At 41.8% G+C, this 18,475-nt stretch overlaps 1 protein-coding gene across 13 annotated transcripts in view; it reads left to right on the top strand.

Moving 5' to 3' along the window:
• Positions 1–18,475, top strand: part of LOC131075033 (glycerol-3-phosphate acyltransferase 9) — a 337,473-nt gene that overhangs the window by 155,931 nt on the left and 163,067 nt on the right. For all 13 annotated transcript variants that reach the window (XR_009113163.2, XM_058011874.2, XM_058011882.2 and 10 more), the window contains exons 6-9: positions 10,470–10,565; positions 10,702–10,798; positions 10,949–11,036; positions 11,154–11,250. Coding sequence is in view for 12 of the 13 variants with exons in the window: in XM_058011874.2 (XP_057867857.2) it covers positions 10,470–10,565; positions 10,702–10,798; positions 10,949–11,036; positions 11,154–11,250 (378 nt within the window). In the remaining variant the exon portion in view is untranslated. The remainder of the gene's footprint in view (positions 1–10,469; positions 10,566–10,701; positions 10,799–10,948; positions 11,037–11,153; positions 11,251–18,475) is intronic.

Below are 18,475 nucleotides of genomic sequence, written 5' to 3'. Positions count from 1 at the left end.
CTATTTGTCCCTTGCCCTCTATATCTATATCTCATTATCTCTATCTTTCTCTTATTCACTCTATTTCTCTTGATCTATATCTCCATCTCTTTATTTGTCTCTTCCACTGTTTCTATCTTTTTCTATCCATCTCTCTCTCTCTCTCTCTCTCTCTCTCTCTCTCTCTCTCTCTCTCTCCATCTATCTTTCTCTATATCTCTGGCTTTATTTCTCTGTATCTCCCTCTCACTGCTCACTCTATCTCTTTCTATATATATATTTCTCTATCTCTATCTCGTTACATATGTCTATATCTCTTTTTTTTATCCCTCTTCATTTCTCTATATCACTCTCTACCTTTTACCCTCCTCTGTCTCTCCCCCATCTTCGTCTCATTACTCTTCCACTCTACCTATCTCTCTCCCTCTCCCCTCTCTATCTACCTCTCTGTATATCTCTCTCCCTCACTGGTGCAGTCACGGCAGTAGGGTCCTCAAAGAGAACAGTCTGGACCATGCAACAAGAGTTAACACAACATAAGTGATATAATGTGATGGAAGCAATGCATAATAGACTTAATTATATAATGAAAATCAATTACAATTTGCCGACAACATGTGGGCTCACAAGATTCGTCTCACAGGCCTGATCACAAACATGCTCAATTACAATATCCGAGCTCCAGCAAGAATGCGAGCCAACTCCAGATCTCCTAACCTTATGATTATTCTTCTATGTTCTCATAACTAATTTCTAATTGCTTAATTACATTGATTTATATGAGCAAGATTGATCTGGGCCAGCCCAAGATGAAACAAATGCTGATGAACAAGATGTAACGTGTAAAACAAGGTTGGCCTCTGCTAAAGAGATCCTTTCGGAAAATCCATGGAATGAAGTGCGAACCCAAGGGAAGGTCGGCCACACACTGAGGTTCGTTGGAAACAACGAACTGAAGCTCTGCAAGATTCACCAATAGCAAATAGGTCCAAGCGGTTTCGGTGTTCCAAGCCAGAAAACAGTCTCAGATTTCGGAAGCGATAACTTGCCGAAAAAAGATCCAAACGTCCTGCAGACCTAGGATAAGGTAGATGAACATGTCCACAAAGAAAATCCAGCTCCGCAAGATTCGGTGTGCAAATACAAAGAAACGGAGAAAGAAATGCTGAAATTGCAAAACAAGAAACAAACTGAAAAGAAAATGTTTTTGGTTGATGCAAGATTTCCATGAACCAGGGATGCTCCTGCATCAGTTATTCGGGGTTGTTGAAAAAAAAAGTGAGTCCCTCACTTTGTTGGGGTTAGAGGAAAACCAAGATGGTCTACCTCTGCTTGAGAAATCCATGAGGAATCTTCAACTGGTCTGTCCTTCCACTTCACAAGATGCTCTCTCTATATTGGTTTCTTCGGGTGCTACACCCAATTCTACTATCTAAAATGTCTTCAATCTGATCCAGTTCCCTCTGGGGTATCTGCTTCTCCAAGTCTGCTCCACTGTCCTCATTGAATTTTTCTTCATGGTACTGATGTAGGTCTGCAATGTTGAAAATAGGTGAAATACCCAAACTATCTGGTTACTCCGCTTCATATGCATTTCCAGAACTGAATTTCTTCAAGATCTTACAAGGTCCTAACTTCCTCATTTGCAACTTATTATAGGTTCCAACTGGGAATCTCTCTTTTCTTAGATGCACAATCACTTCATTGCCAACTTCAAATTCCTTATGTCTTCTCTTCTCATTTGCTTTCTCCTTATACTTGCTGTTCATGTCCTCGAAATGATGTTTGGCTTGAGGATGCACTGTCTTCATATGTATTGCAAATTCTTCTGATTCTGCACTCCTTTTATCTTCATTACCGATGTCTCTCAATTTTGATATGGGTCTAGGGTGTGCTCTGGTAATAATCTCAAAAGGTGTTCTTCTGGTACCCCTGTTCACTGAATTATTGTAGGCAAACTCTGCTTGTGCAAGGATCAAGTCCCAACTTCTGGTTTTCTCTCCAACTAAACATCTCAACAAATTTCCCAAACTCCTATTCACTACCTCTATCTGTCCATCAGTCTGTGGGTGAAAAGTGGAACTGAACTTCAAATCTGTCTTCATCTTCTTCCAAAGTGTTCTCCAAAAATATCTAACAAACTTAGTATCTCTGTCAGAAATTATGCTCTTAGGTAATCCATGTAATCTCACCACTTCCTTGAAAAATAGGTCAACAACATGTACTGCATTTGTTGTCTTCTTACAAGGTATGAAATGTGCCATCTTTGAGAATCTATCCATCACCACAAATATAGAATCATTTCCTCTTTGTGTCTTAGGCAAGCCAAGTATAAAATCCATGCTTATGTCCTCTCAAGGTCTCTTCGGAACTGTCAAAGGCTTATACAATCCAACATTCTGACTACTACCTTTTGCAAGTTGACAAATCCTACAACTTTGCACAAATTTCCTGACGTGCTTATGAATCTGAGGCCAAAAGTAATTCTCACTAAACAATGCCACTGTCTTATCAACACCAAAGTGTCTGGCTAATCGTCCACTATGCTTCTCTTTTATCATACTCTCCCTAATAGAACTCCTAGGTATACACAACCGAACTCCTCTAAATAACATCTCGTCTTGAATGAAATAATCTAACTACTTACTTCTGTCCACCATAACCGGTTCCTTACAAGCCTTCCAAGGTTTTGCAAAATCCGGGTCATCCTCATACAAGTTCTTCAATTCCTCAAAACCTAATACCTCCACTCTCATCTCTGTCAGCAAGTTTCTCCTTCTGCTCAATGCATTAACAACTCTATTTGACTTCCCACTTCTATTCTTCAACACAAAGGTATAACTCTGCAAGAACTCCACCCATCTCTTATGTCTCTGATTCAACTTTCTCTAATTGTTCAAATATTGCAAAGCTTGATGATTGGTATACAACACAAACTCCTTAGGCAACAAATAATGTCTCCATTTCTTTAATGCTTGAATTATGACATAAAACTCTTGATCGTACACTGAATATCTCCTCCCTGCATCATTCAATTTCTCACTGAAATAAGCTACTGGTTTACCTTCCCGACTTAACACTACTCCAATTGCATTCCCACTTGCATCACAGTCCACTTGAAATACTTTGCCAAAATCCAGTAAAGCTAACACAGGCTGCTCTGTCACCTTCTGCTTGAGCAACTCAAAACTTCTATTTTCTCTAGTTGTCCACTTGAATTCCTTCCTATCTCCTCTCATTACTTCTGTCATAGGGCTACAAACTGAACTGAAATTTTGATAAACTTCGGGTAGAAACTAGCTAATCCATGAAATGATCTTACCTCTCCAATGCTTTTCGGTGTAGGCCATTCAACAATTGCTCTTTCCTTTTCAGGATCCATCTTCAATCCATCCGCAGATATCACAAATCCCAAATAGACTAATTCTTCCTTCATGAAATTATGCTTCTTAATGTTTATCAACAACTTCTCTTCTCTCAACCTCTGCAAAACTTGTTTGAATTGCAACATATGTTCCTCCTAGCTCTTATTGAAAATCAAAATGTCATCGAAATACACAATAACAAACTTACCCAAGAATCTCTTCAATACCTTGTTTATCAACCTCATGACAGTTCTCGGTGCATTAGTCAATCCAAAAGGCATCACCAACCATTCATATAGTCTTTCATTTGTCTTGAATGCTGTCTTCCACTCATCTCCTTCTCTGATTCCGATCTGATGGTATTCACTTTTCAAGTCTATCTTTGTGTTGTATTTGGCTCCACTCAAACAATCCATTATGTCATCCATCCTAGGCAAAGAAAATTTATACTTCACTGTGATCTTGTTTATTGCTCTAGAGTCGGTACACATCCTCCATTGCCCATCCTTCTTAGGTGCTAACACTGCTGGCACTGCACAAGGACTCAAACATTCTCTGATCAAACCTTTCCTCAACAATTCCTGATTGTCTATTCAACTTGTCATTCTTTGGCGGTGTCATTCGGTGTGCTGCTATTAGGCAAACTAGCTCCGAGAATCAGGTGCATGCAATGATTGATACTCCTCACAGTGGGTAATCCATCAGGTATATTATCTGAAATGATGTCTCCATACTCTGTCAGCAACTCCTTCATTTCTTCCGGTTGTTGTCCTTCATGCTTCGGATTGTTAGTCTTCTTAGGAACTAAGGCAAAATACACTTTCTCATGACTCATCCCCTCCGGGAATTTCCTTCCATCCACCAAACAAATTCTAGCACTTGTACAAAGTTCAGTTTTCAAAGGCTCCTCCAAGGGTATCAAGATTTGCTTCATCCCATTTGAAACAATAGTGTATATGTTCTTGCTCCCATCATGTATTGCCTATCTATCAAACTGCCAAGGTCTACCCAAGAAGATATGACATATATCCATAGGCATAATATCACACAATACTTTATCTTGATAAGATCCAATCTTCAATTTCACCAAACATTGTTCACTTTCTAGTATTTTATGATCATCCCGAATCCATGATATCTGATAAGGCTTAGGGTGCTTCCATCTCTCCAATTTCAGCTTATTCACCATCTCCTCCGAAACAAGATTATCTGAACTACAACAATCAATTATAACTTTACAACACTTACTGGATACTTTACATCTGGTCCTGAACAAATTGGTGGACAGCGGGTTTTATTCCCCAGGTTGAAGCGTGTAGAGTAAGCGAAAGAGAACGCGTTAGAAGGTAGTGCTTGAGAAATAAACAACACGCTAGTATGGAGGCGAATTTCTCGCTCCACACGATAAAGCAACAACTTGCCTTTTTGTGCAAAATCTTAGAGAAAAGTCTCGAGGGGTTGTTTAAATTTAATGACCCCATTTTTTCTAGATTCTGGAAGTGCTGCTTGGTGATGATTACATGAAGTCGAAGTTTCGTTACAAAACGAAAATGGATGGTGGTTGTGTGGGTTTCTGCATGAAGGAGGAAGTGGTGTGGGTGGTGCGAGCTTGTGTCCCGTACCATTGCACTTGTGGGATGACTTCTATTGTAGTGAGAGTGGAAGTGGGTAAAGGTGTGCGGTGACAGTTTGGAGAAGGCATGATGCAAGATGGAAACGACTTGGAATATAGACCTTTCATCCTTTGGAATGATGGAGTTGACCGAGCTGCTCGGACGAAGGAGGCATGTGTGGGCTGCAAGGCGTTGAAGGTCTTTGTCTGTGAAAAGGAAGTGGAGTAACAGATGGCGCGAGAGGCGAAGAAGGAAGCCAAGAAGAAAACGAATTTTGCACTTGAAGATTATTGGGTAAATGGACAAGGTAAAAAGAAGAAAAAAATGTAAATTTGTCTCTATTTCTATTCGTCCTACAGGTTGATAGATTTAGGGCCTGGTTTTTGTATGCCTGTTGTATAGGGTAATGGTGGCAGTAAAGCCACATTTTGGTGGTGTTCATATAGTTTAATGGGTGCAAGTAGGGTTTAAAATATATGTATAGTGTGTAGTTTGTGCGGAAGGCACGTTTTGGTTTGGGGAGAATAGGTGGTAGATGTATTTTTCTGTTCAAGAGACTAATATAAGGGCTAATCCCTGATTTTGATATCTTTTATGTATTTGACTATAATTATATTAATAAAATATACTCTTAATTACCGATAAAAAACAAACTAAATAATCTATAATTGATGGATTTGGAAGTATATAAATATATAAATTTTTATTAGACTTTTATTTGTAATGTAAATATTAGAAAACAATATATAAATATTAAATACAAAAAAAATAGTATATAAATATCACCATGTTAAATTAGAGAATCAAAAATAGAATTTGTGTTAGGAAAATTAATGTTTACATTATGTTTGAGATGTTAGTAATAATGTAAGTGTAGAAAGGTAATTACTATTGTAATAGTGATGTTGTTAATAAACAACTCACTAATATAGGTTTTGATGGTGAGTCGTATATATTGTTGAAATAAAAATATATCACAATAGTTAGTGGTTAATGTGTTATACCCGTGAATGGTATTCTGGGATATTTGTTATAACACCTCCGTACTAAATAGGAGGTTGTTTGGCTATGTAAGTGGCTATATATTAGCCATGTATTGAGAGAAGAAGGATCGTATTGTTTGTTTGTTTTTAGTTAATTTAGCTTCTGCCCATCTCTGTTCCATATTTTCTATGATGGTATCAGAGCGAGGTGATTGTCTGTGCCTATTATTTTACAACAAGGAGAGAATATTGGTATGGTCATTTTTTTATTCTTTCCATATTTAAGGCAAAGAAATAGGAAATTGTTTCTATGATTATACTGGCTACATAAGGATAAAGAACGATACCAGGAATCTTCCATTGAAGCAAACCTGAGTTTTTGTGCTAAGTCTCACTGTGCATGGGAAATGTTTGTAGTGGGTGTGGCACCACCATTCTTCTATTTTAATATTTGAGATCCGAATATATGATTGGCATGTGAAAGGGTGAGATTAGCCCGATCTTTGGTAGGTCAATTCAAAAGAGAATTTACGGGAGGTGCTTGAATCGCTATAGTGTCGTCTCTTCATACTGTGATACGTGGTGAAGAAAAAAGGGTGAGATTAGCTCGATCTTTGGTAGGTCAATTCAAAAGAGAATTTACGGGAGGTGCTTGAATCGCTATAGTGTCGTCTCTTCATACTGTGATACGTGGTGAAGAAAAATTGATTAGGTTGGAGTCGTGGCCTTCAGAATTGAAACGTGGGAGTGACAAAACTCTGACGGGAACAACATCATTTAGATTGTATTTGAGGAAGATTGTGTCGAGACGGGTAAAATATTGTTTGACATTTTTTTATTCTTTCCATATTTAAGGCAAAGAAATAGGAAATTGTTTCTATGATTATACTGGCTACATAAGGATAAAGAACGATACCAGGAATCTTCCATTGAAGCAAACCTGAGTTTTTGTGCTAAGTCTCACTGTGCATGGGAAATGTTTGTAGTGGGTGTGGCACCACCATTCTTCTATTTTAATATTTGAGATCCGAATATATGATTGGCATGTGAAAGGGTGAGATTAGCCCGATCTTTGGTAGGTCAATTCAAAAGAGAATTTACGGGAGGTGCTTGAATCGCTATAGTGTCGTCTCTTCATACTGTGATACGTGGTGAAGAAAAAAGGGTGAGATTAGCCCGATCTTTGGTAGGTCAATTCAAAAGAGAATTTACGGGAGGTGCTTGAATCGCTATAGTGTCGTCTCTTCATACTGTGATACGTGGTGAAGAAAAATTGATTAGGTTGGAGTCGTGGCCTTCAGAATTGAAACGTGGGAGTGACAAAACTCTGACGGGAACAACATCATTTAGATTGTATTTGAGGAAGATTGTGTCGAGACGGGTAAAATATTGTTTGATATGGTGCTTGCATCCAGTTTGAAAGAGTAGTTAATGATTGCTAAAGCAATTCAATAGCTATTCCAGCTTGATTGGAGGTTGGCCTTTGTGAGGGGAGTTGCGAGATCTTTGGCGATACTTAAAGTGTATTCATCACAGTGGAGATTGCAGTATCATCCTCGATTCATGACATCGACATGGAAAGTAGATGAAATTGAATGTAATGCTCTTTCCAATTATAAAAGAAAAAATCTATAGTCACATGTCCAATCCCAATTATAGATCAACTCATGCTTCAGTAGCTAGCTGGACATATTAGCTCTTTCACAAATCTTTTTTCATATTATAAACCCGCTCTCCATAGGATAAGTAATAGCTTTTTATTGTATTATATTAGAAATTAGAAATTAAAATTAATTGTGGTAGGTTGATAATGTTTAATGTTTCCAAATTCCTTATAAGTTCATATAAAGATATTTTGTATCTTAGTTTAAAAGTCAAGCTCTATGATTTTGTTTAGATTAGTGTCCTTTTTTCATGGGTCTTTAATTGTTGCATCAAAATGTCAAAAGTGTCAAAAAATCATCAGAAATAATTATTGTAGTTGGATGCACTCTCGCTTGTATGCGACATCCATTTTATGGGGGACATTTTAAAATTGAACTTTAAAGTCAAATTTGCTAAGTAGCAAATCCTTTGGAGGATGGAGGTCAATTAGCGATCTCTCGTCAGTCACCAACGATGGGGCCGCGCATCAGGTGTGGTGACATTGTTTTTCAGTTGTGCATTTGCTTCCAGTTATGAATGGTGTGGTGTGAATAAGTGGAAATTTCACATTGTGGGGGGGGGGACATAACATCAATGTTCCATTTCCATTTTGAGCCAAATCGGCTAAAGTTAAGGGCAACTTCTAATGGTAGTGACAGTTTCCTATGCTGTTCGAGATCAGGTGGCAGCGGTTGACAACAGTGACTGCAATTGAGAACAACATTTGGTTCTCATAGATGTAATGTGAAATCATTCCCTGTTTTGTTTTGTGTGAGTTGCATTTCCTATATTTTCCCATGATGTCGGAGAAATATAAGCACCAGAGTAAGTTAGTTCATGGACGTTGAAAAGGTTTGTGGGAGGATCCAAAAAACCACACAAGGTGAAAAAATGAGTGGAGGTTCCTGTTCATGTCAAGGTTTGTGGTAAGCCTGTTTAAAACCATGGGAGGAAAGAGCCTTTCTCTTGGATCAAGGTCATGAGTCACATAGTCTGACATGCCACAAGGGTGAACATACTGCAGAAGAGAGTATGAATGTTTTTCCACCATGTAAACAGTAAGGGGGGGAATGTTAGGAAAATTAATGTTTACATTATATTTGAGGTGTTAGTAATTATGTAAGTGTAGAAAGGTAATTACTATTGTAATAGTGATGGTATTAATAAACAACTCACTAATATAGGTTTGGATGGTCAGTCGTATATATTGTTGAAATAACAATATATCACAATAGTTAGTGGTTAATGTGTTATACCCGTGAATGGTATTCTGGGATATTTGTTATAACACCTCCCTATTAAATAGGAGGTTGTTTGGCTATGTAAGTGGCTATATTTTAGCAATGTATTGAGAGAAGAAGGATCGTATTGTTTGTTTGTTTTTAATTATTTTAGCTTTTGCCCATCTCTGTCCCATATTTTCTATTAATTTGCAGCATGGATAGAGATGCTAGAATTTGCATTGCTTATTATTATAAAAAGTCTATCATAGATAGGCACCCAGATTTGTATTTAACATGGTATATAAACGGGTTTGCTCTAAATTCCATCCCAACCAAATCCCGAGCAAGCATTGTTCATGGGAATGTTTTTTGAGCACATGAAATGTGAAATAATGTGGTTGTTTATAGACAAGGGTTTCATTTGAAAATAAAATAATGCATTAAAAAAATCCACCAATTCTGACTTGGATTTGATCTAGATTTGAGTTAAAATTGATACTTGGAAAAATCTGAACCTTGCCTGATTTAACAGGTGATTCTGATCAGCACCCAATTTTGATACGACTTATACTTGGATTGGGCTATATTTATCCTATTTGGTAACATAATTGATGTCTTGTCTTATAAAGAAGAGTATACTTCATACGTTTGAACTTAGACTTCATTCGGACTTGACAAGCTAAGGATTTGGTGTAAGATATGCCAAATATAAAAATTGCATAAAATATTGAAATGCCTCTAGTATGCTTGAATTATGAGGTTTCAAGCCTGGTATCACTAATCAAAATGGGAGCTCTCTGGATTTGCTTGTAGAATGTTCTCAACTGCTAAAATTATGAATAAAAATGGGCTTGGCAAGTATGCCAAAAATCTAATTGTCATGGAAAATCTGAATTTCAGGCGAAAAACCCCCTTTCTTCAATAATCTGCTTGCTGTGATCTCTAAATTTTCTCCCTGCAGTTTGATAAGTAAAAAATTGACTTTTGTGCTCTTGCAGGCCTTTTATAGGCTGCACAACACACTGTCAGCTCACTGGCCAACTGCCAATGTAATATGACGAATTCAAGAGTATGGCATAAATTAAGGAAAATATAAGAGTATAGTTAAGTGAACCATTCATGCTCATGAGAGATGGGTTGATGTAACCATTGCTCATGAAATATGGATGAATGAATTTGACCCAAAACTATGCAGTTGAATCCTGATAAAAACATCATACAAAGACTTAGCTGAGGCAGCAAAAACAGAATCAACTTGGTTTCTTCACAGATATGAAAAAATCCATTCTCACTTGGTATTAAGATTCGATTCTTGCAAGTATGACCTTCTCTAAAGGGCAATATCTAGCATAGAATTGATATGTAATACTATCCATTCTTAAATTTCATGTCGTTCGTGTCACTATTAAGTTATTAACAGGCTTATGTTCTTCGATATATAGCAAGGTTATTGGTGGTTTGCCCACTCATCAGATATGGTATTGATATTTCTATTGTATCATATAAATTTGTTTTCTGTATTATTCACAGGAGAATATATTGTAATGTATGTATTTTAAAGTGCAATACTAAAAAAAAAATGATTTTCTTGTTATATATTTAATTTCTAAGATCTTTTTGATTTGTAAATATTTAAGTTTATATTGACATTGTTCTGTTTAGAGGCTTCTGGTAGAGTTCATGTGCAGCGTATTTGTTGCTTCCTGGACGGGGGTGATTAAGTACCATGGGCCTCGACCCTGTGCCCGTCCAAGGCAGGTAAATGTAGCACTAATGATGAGCTGCACACATTCCCTATGGACATGTTTGGAATTTTATTGTCTTTATTTTGGTATGTCATATTTCATAAATAATGTAACTATGATTCGTGAATAATGCCTGTGCTCTATGTCAGGTGTTTGTAACAAACCACACTTCCATGATTGACTTCATAATCTTAGAGCAAATGACAGCTTTTGCTGTGATTATGCAGAAGCACCCTGGCTGGGTTGGTAAGATTCTATTGAAAATTGAGAGATTACAAATGACATGAATAATGGCTGCTGTTCTGTTCTATGAACAACTTGTTGTAGACAAGGTTATTTGTTGTAATAAAAATCATTTCTGGTACTTGGGATCTTAGAACCATACTTTGACAACAGGCCTTTTACAAACCACAGTCTTTAAGAGCTTGGGATGTATTTGGTTTAATCGCACAGAAGCTAAAGATCGCATAATTGTTGCTGAAAAGTAAGTGGATATTGCATGTTACCCAAATGAACTGTTTCACCATTAAAAAATTATATTACTTAGAACTTCAAACGAGTTCAAGAAGGTGCATTAATTCCCACTTATCATGATATGCAGGATAAAGCAGCACATAGAAGGTCCTGACAACAATCCACTTCTTATTTTTCCTGAGGGTACTTGTGTTAATAATCACTACACGGTTATGTTTAAAAAGGTAACTAAATTTTCAGTATATTTGTTTCTTCTGTTTATCACATTTCCCACTTCTTTCACTAAATCTGAGAAGGTGTTATCGGGAAAAAATGTATAGTTTAGTAATGTTAATTATTGATAGTTAGTTAGCCGACGGGTAGGTAGTTGGAGTCGCGACGGTTGTGTCGCACCCCTTCGGCTGTCATATATTGTACCACCTCCGGGTGTTGGAGGACATGTAATGTTGGCGACAGATTATAATATGAACATCTTTTGACATTAATGGCAAGCTTATTCTGGTACTTCTTTTATATTTGCATTGTGCATTGCTGTTCGATTTCTGTATTCTTCCTATTTACCCAGTGAGGTAAACATTTGGCGCCGTTGCCGAAATTTTTTCGGGAGGGACGGGAATATACTACATGGCACAGGGATAATGGGACAACCATTGCCCGAGGGGACGAGCAGTAAACCTGACGAGGATCACCAAGAACTGTTCGAAGGAGAACGAGCACTCACAAAAGATTTCTCTTGCATCCTTCAAGCGGCCATCGAAACACACGTACGGAGGGAAGCCACCATTGAGGCTATTCCAAAGGATGCTGTGTGGAGCACGCTTGGTGTAAGCCCGGCGGTGAATCGGTTGATGAGCAATTTGCCTAACCTTTTGGCTCAAGCATTTTTGGCTCTTCAAAACCGCAGAGAAGACACCTACCGTGAGAACCGACGACAGGACATCTTACGAGAATTTCATGAGCGCCAGGATGACGGACGTAGAGAGGACCGACGAAGGACAAATAATCCTTAATTTGTGAAGGGAGAGAAATAAAGAACACTGTTCGAAGCAGAAGAATTATGTTGATTGTATACAAAAGAATGAATTAATAAAGACTGTTGTGTTTTGGTTTATGTGTTGTGAAACATGAAATTGTACCACAATTAATGCCCAATTTACTGAATAAAGACAGAAATAAGAAATTAGAAACTGACGAGTGGGAGGCTGCGCAGAAGGCTTTGATTCTGGAACAACGTGTAGAACGTAGACGGAGGCTGAGGCAACTTGCCGAAGGACGACCTGCCGAAGGGTTGCCCGAAGGGAACCAAGGAGGTGTCACGGAAGGTGCAGAAGCCGAGGGGAATTTCTACGCGTCGCCAGACTACGGTAGAGCGAGAAGCCTCGAAGAGTTTCTGGAGGAAACTAGGTTACGGAGAGAACTAGTTGAAGAGACTCGAGATCGGTTCAAAAACTTATCTCTCACGCCACAAAGGGAGGATCACCGAAGGGAGCCGGGCACAGGTGATGGTGGAGGGGGAGCTAACCGCACGGTAGTCGCTCTCACGCCACAAATGGAGGATCACCGAAGGGAGGATCATCGAAGGGAGTCGGGCACCGGCGAAGGGGAAGCTAACCGCACGGTAGTCGCTCTCACGCCACAAAGGGAGGATCACCGAAGGGAGCCGAACACGGGTGACGACGAAGGGGAAGCTAACCGCACGGTAGGTACAAAGCAGAACACCGTACCTTCGGTCACCACCACAGGAGACATCAGCGGCATCGGAGGAAGTAACCGCACGGTAGGTACAAGGCAGAACACCGTACCTTTGGTCACCACCACAGGGGACATCAACGACATTGGAGGGAGCAGCACCGGAGGCAGACACAGCCACAACCACCTCCAAGTGGACGATTTCCATCAATGGCGACCAAACAGAAGTTGCCCAAATTCAACGGGGATAGCAAAGATGATCCCGCACGGCATTGCCGTACATGCGAAACCATCTGGACAGCCAACGGGGTGACTGACCAGGATGAATGGATGAAGCAGTTTCCCGCCACACTGAGAGGAGTGGCTATTGACTGGTATTCAGACTTCGATAAAACCGGGGTAACTACGTGGGATGAATGGAAGAAAGCATTCGAGAAGGAATTTCGGCTTCTCCGAGATGATAATGAGATAGTCTCTGAAATTTATGGAACTAAGCAAGGAAAGAAGGAGACCATACGGGCATATGGCCGCCGGCTAAAGGAATTAGTCGGAAAGATGGAAAGCCAACCGGCTGATGGCTTAAAGAAGCGGTGGTTTGTCGAGGGTCTGAACCCTAAGCTACGACGAAAGATGAAAATTGTGCCTCCGACATCCTACGATGATGCATACAACCGGGCCATAGACTTGGAAAGTGAAAATAAGACGGCCAAAAAGAAGAAGAGTAGATCTTCGTCATCCTCTGAAGATGATACGTCGGAAGAAGAGAGTAGCAGTGATGAGAAGCCGAAGAAGAAAGTCACGGCCCTTCAGAAGGATATAGAACGGATGTTAAAAGAGTTTAAGACAATGAAGGGGACCACAAGCAAGGATGATGAACTGTGGTGCACGGATTGTAAGGAGAGCGGCCACACAAAGGGTGCCTGTCCCAAGAAGGCACTCTGTGACATCTGCCAGATCATGGGACATTCTATGAAGGAATGCCCATACAATCTGAAGGCACGTAACCAGCAAGTGCTCTTTGCACATGAGCAGCCCTCCACATCGGATTCAAACAATAATGCATCTTCCGGAGGCTACCGGGGAAACCGACGAGGCGGACGGGGGAATAATAATAATACCACCAGAAACAGGGTCCAATACGATGCGAAGGGACGCCCGATGATTCAATGTAGGGCTTGCAATCAATGGGGTCATTACGCACGAGAGTGTAATAACAATGACACCGCTCAAAAGCTATGTCGGTGGTGTGGCCCCGGTGACCATGAAGATGCCGAATGTCCGAAGTCTGGCGTAGGGGCCAATCTGATTGATATCGAAGGCAACACACGGGGTAAAGAAGCCATCCTTGCTCTTACCCGAGGGCAGGCAAAGGAAGCCCGATACCCCCATCCCCGCACGGAGAAGCAGAGAATGACGGAGGCAAGGGAGGAAATAGAAAGGGCCATGAAAGCCCAACGGGGAGAGACACACGAGTCATCGGGACCCTACTGCACAGATGCGGAGAGGAACATTGTACGACAGATGCTCCAAATGGAGGTACCTGTGAAACTGGAAGACCTCCTGGACACCATACCGCAATTGGGGACAATGTTGTTGGGCACAAAGGTTGATAAACCCAAACCGGGAGACATGGACGCTCCCATACTAGGAAACTCAGCAACAAATCCAGTTGTACTTACCGTCAACGATGGCCGACACCCAGCCGTGGTGGAGATGGGCATCCTGGGCACCATCCTGACAGATACTATAGTAGACGGCGGTTCCGGAGTAAATGTCCTTCCGGAGGACACATGGAAAAAGCTAGGAAAGCCCACTCTGTGGCCACCTACGTTTAATTTGCTAGGTGCAGACCAGCACGGGATTAAGCCCCTCGGCATGTTGATGGCACAGCAAGTCACCGTGGGTGCACAACCTTTCGTGCTTGACTTCGTGGTCATCCCATTGAAACAGAAGGGGTATGACGCCATACTTGGAAGAGGATGGTTGGTGGCAGCGAAAGCAAACCACAACAGGAAACGAAATACACTCTCGATGGAGAGCGGAGGCAAGAAATTCACTATTGATCTCCGGACGCAGTTGGTGAGCGAGGAACTTGCCTCTTCCTCGGGATCTGAATCCGAGAGGGAAAATGACCCACGAGATGAAGGGAGAGAGGGGATGGACCCAGATGCCGAAGGCATATTAAAAATCGGAGGTTGCTGTTCGGAGGATGACACAAATTCACTAAATGGATTGTTCCATTGGCAGCAGGAGGACTATGAGATGTTCTCACCCTCCTGCAACGTATTAAGCGTCGAAGGAGAGGAGCCAGATCAATATCCTCCAGAATACGGGGAGTATAAGGAAGGAGAAGCCACAATGGACACCGTACCCGCACATCAATTTAGAAACAAGGAGGCCATGAAGTATGAAGAACCGACGCTGAAACCTTTGAATCTAGGTACGGAGACGGATAAGAAAATCATCCTGGTAGGAGATGATTGGAACCCAGTACTGAAAACAGCCGCCTTTAAGATTTTCACCGAGTACAAAGATGTATTTGCATGGACTTATAAGGATTTGAAGGGAGTCCCACCGGAGTTATGTGTTCATCGTATTCTGTTGGTACCAGGCGCAGTACCAGTACGGCAGCGACCGTACAGGATGAATAAAAACTATGCTGCAAAAGTACAAAAAGAGATTGAACGAATGCTGGAGGCCAAGATTATTTTTAGGGTGCAGAATAGCGAATGGGTATCCCCCATCGTAATATCTCTCAAAAAGGATGGTAACGAGATCCGGATTTGTGTCGACTTCCGACGACTCAATGCAGTTACCATCAAAGATCCATTTTCCATACCGTTCACAGACTCCATTCTTGAAGAGGTGGCCGGCCATGAAATCTATTCATTTATGGATGGATTTTCCGGCTATAATCAGATATCAATAGCGGAGGAAGATACGCTGAAGACGACATTTGTGGTGGAGGACGGAGTATATGCTTACAACTGGATGCCCTTCGGTCTCTGCAATGCTCCGGCAACGTTCCAACGAATAATTCTCCACATTTTTGATAAGATGTCCATGGGTAACTTCAAGGCGTTCCTAGATGATTGGTCCATCTACGGCGGGGAGGAGACGCATCTGAAGGCACTGGGAGAATGTATGGACAGGTGCCGGAGGGCACGACTCGCACTGAACCCTAAGAAATGCAGATTCATGGTACCTCAGGGTAGACTACTCGGGCACATAGTGTGTAAAGCGGGACTTAAAACAGACCCGGATAAAGTTCGGGTGATTGTGGAGATGGAACCCCCACAGGATGTCTCAGGGGTAAAATCTTTTTTGGGACACATCGGATATTACCGAAGGTTTATAAAAAATTTCTCCCAGATATCTTACTCCCTGGATAACCTCACAAGAAAAAGGGAACCGTACGTATGGGGAACGGCGCAGTCGGAATCCTTCGAAGAATTAAAATCACGACTGTTGGCGGCACCAATATTGGCCTACCCAAACTGGGACAGAGAATTTCATGTGCACGTCGACGCCTCCAACTATGCAATAGGTGCAACATTAGCACAAGTTGGGGATCATGGGTTGGATCACCCGGTCTACTTCGCCAGTAGACTACTCTCGAAAGCTGAGAAGAATTATAGTACAACTGAACGGGAAGCGCTAGGCATGGTTTACGCAGTACAGAAGTTCCGGCATTATTTGTTGGCGACACCCTTCACCTTCTATGTAGACCACCAAGCTTTGATGTACTTGGTGAATAAACCTATTATTCAAGGACGGGTGAGTCGGTGGCTGTTATTACTGCAAGAATTCACATTCAACATTATAGTACGGCCAGGGAAGAGCCATGTGATCGCTGACCAACTGTCACGAATCAAGTCGGGAGAACGAGCGGAGGGGGTGAATGATGATTTCCCGGATGCGCACTTATTCCGGATTGCGGTTTTACCACCCTGGTACACTCATATTGGCAAGTACCTATCGACGTCCCAGTTCCCTCAGGACATGCCACCAGGGGAACGACGCAAATTGGTCCTAAGGAGCCGAACATTCCAACTGATCAATGGACTCCTTTACAAAATGGGGACAGATCAAGTACTCCGCCGATGCGTGATGGAGGAAGAGATACCGGGGATTTTGAAGGAAGCACACGAAGGACCCGCAGGAGGTCATATGGGGCCGGACACGACGGCCAGGAAAGTACTGTTAGCCGGACTATGGTGGCCGACGCTACACAGCGACACCAGAGAATGGGTCGGAAGCTGTGATACATGCCAGAGGGCCGGAAAACCACTAAAACGAGACTTCATGCCATTAAACCCTTCAGCGGCACAAGAGTTATTCGAACGTTGGGGGCTTGATTTTGTGGGGCCTTTAAAAGTCAGCAGACCGCGGCGATGTACATACATCGTGGTAGCTACGGAATACTTGACAAAATGGGTCGAAGCACGGGCCCCACCTAATAACACCACTGTGAGTACAACCAGATTTATTTATGAACAAATTATCACGAGATATGGAATTCCGCTCCAGATAACCAGTGACAGAGGAGGCCATTTTGTGAACCATGTGGTGAGACTCCTCACGACGGAGTTCAAAATTTTTCACTCCTTGTCCAGTTCGTATTATCCGAGGGCCAATGGTCAGGCGGAGGCGACCAACAAGATTCTGGTTTCAGTCATCTATAAGTCGTGCAGGGTAGAAAAGGAAGATTGGGAGGAGCGACTACCGTCGGTGTTATGGGCATACCGCACCACCTACAAAGTAACGACGGGCCAGACACCATTTCAATTAATGTACGGATAGGAAGCGGTAGTACCGATAGAGTTTATGGTGCCAAGTCTCCGAATTGCTATTGAGAATAAACTTGGCGATATGGAGAGCCTGAGGGAGTGCCTGTATGCCCTAAACAAACTCGATGAACGAAGGCTGATGGCACAATGGGTGACAGACGTGGCCCAGCAACGAAGGAAACATTGGCACGAGCAACACATTCGGAGGGCGAGGTTCACCCCGAGACAGTTAGTTTTGAAATATAATGGACGAAACGAAATTAAACCGGGGAAATTCAAAGTTCGATGGTTAGGGCCCTTCCGGATACGTGAGGTCAACACGAACGGGGCGATAAAGTTATGGATGCTGGATGGGAAGGAGATACCAGATGCAGTCAACGGGTCCAAACTGAAGGTCTATCACGAACGAAGGGAACCCGGAACCTCCAGTCAGACGGCCGCAGCTAAAAATTAGAAAATTTGAAAAAAATATATATATATACGAAAATTTGGAAAAAAAAAAGTATATATAAAAGAAAAATTGAAAAAAAAAAAAACAAAAAAAAAAACCGAAGAAAAAAAAAAGACCACCGTACGGTGGACACGTAGGTGGCACCACCGAAGGTGGAACCACCGATGGTGGAAGCCACCGTGCAGTGGAACCACCGACGGTGGAAGCCACCGTGCGGTGGAAGCCACCGACGGTGGGACCACCGACGGTGGAAGCCACCGTGCGGTGGAAGCCGCCAAAGGCCGCGGGAGTATAAAGGCCGCCAAACGAAAGGGGTTTCATTACAATGCCGCACAAGGGGAAAAGAAGACGTAGCCGAAGGGAAAGGAAGGGCAACGCACAAAACGCCGGGGATAGAAAAGCCACCGAAGCCGCATCGCACGAAGGAACACCACCGCCAACCCCCGCCGAACAACGCGAAAGGAAGAAGGAAGCTACCGTGTGGTGGAAGCGAAGAAGGAAGTTGAATTTTGTGCGAAC

This window comes from Cryptomeria japonica, chromosome 11 (assembly GCF_030272615.1).
Source record: "Cryptomeria japonica chromosome 11, Sugi_1.0, whole genome shotgun sequence".
NCBI lineage: Eukaryota > Viridiplantae > Streptophyta > Pinopsida > Cupressales > Cupressaceae > Cryptomeria > Cryptomeria japonica.
This window is presented reverse-complemented; position numbering and strand designations above follow the sequence as displayed.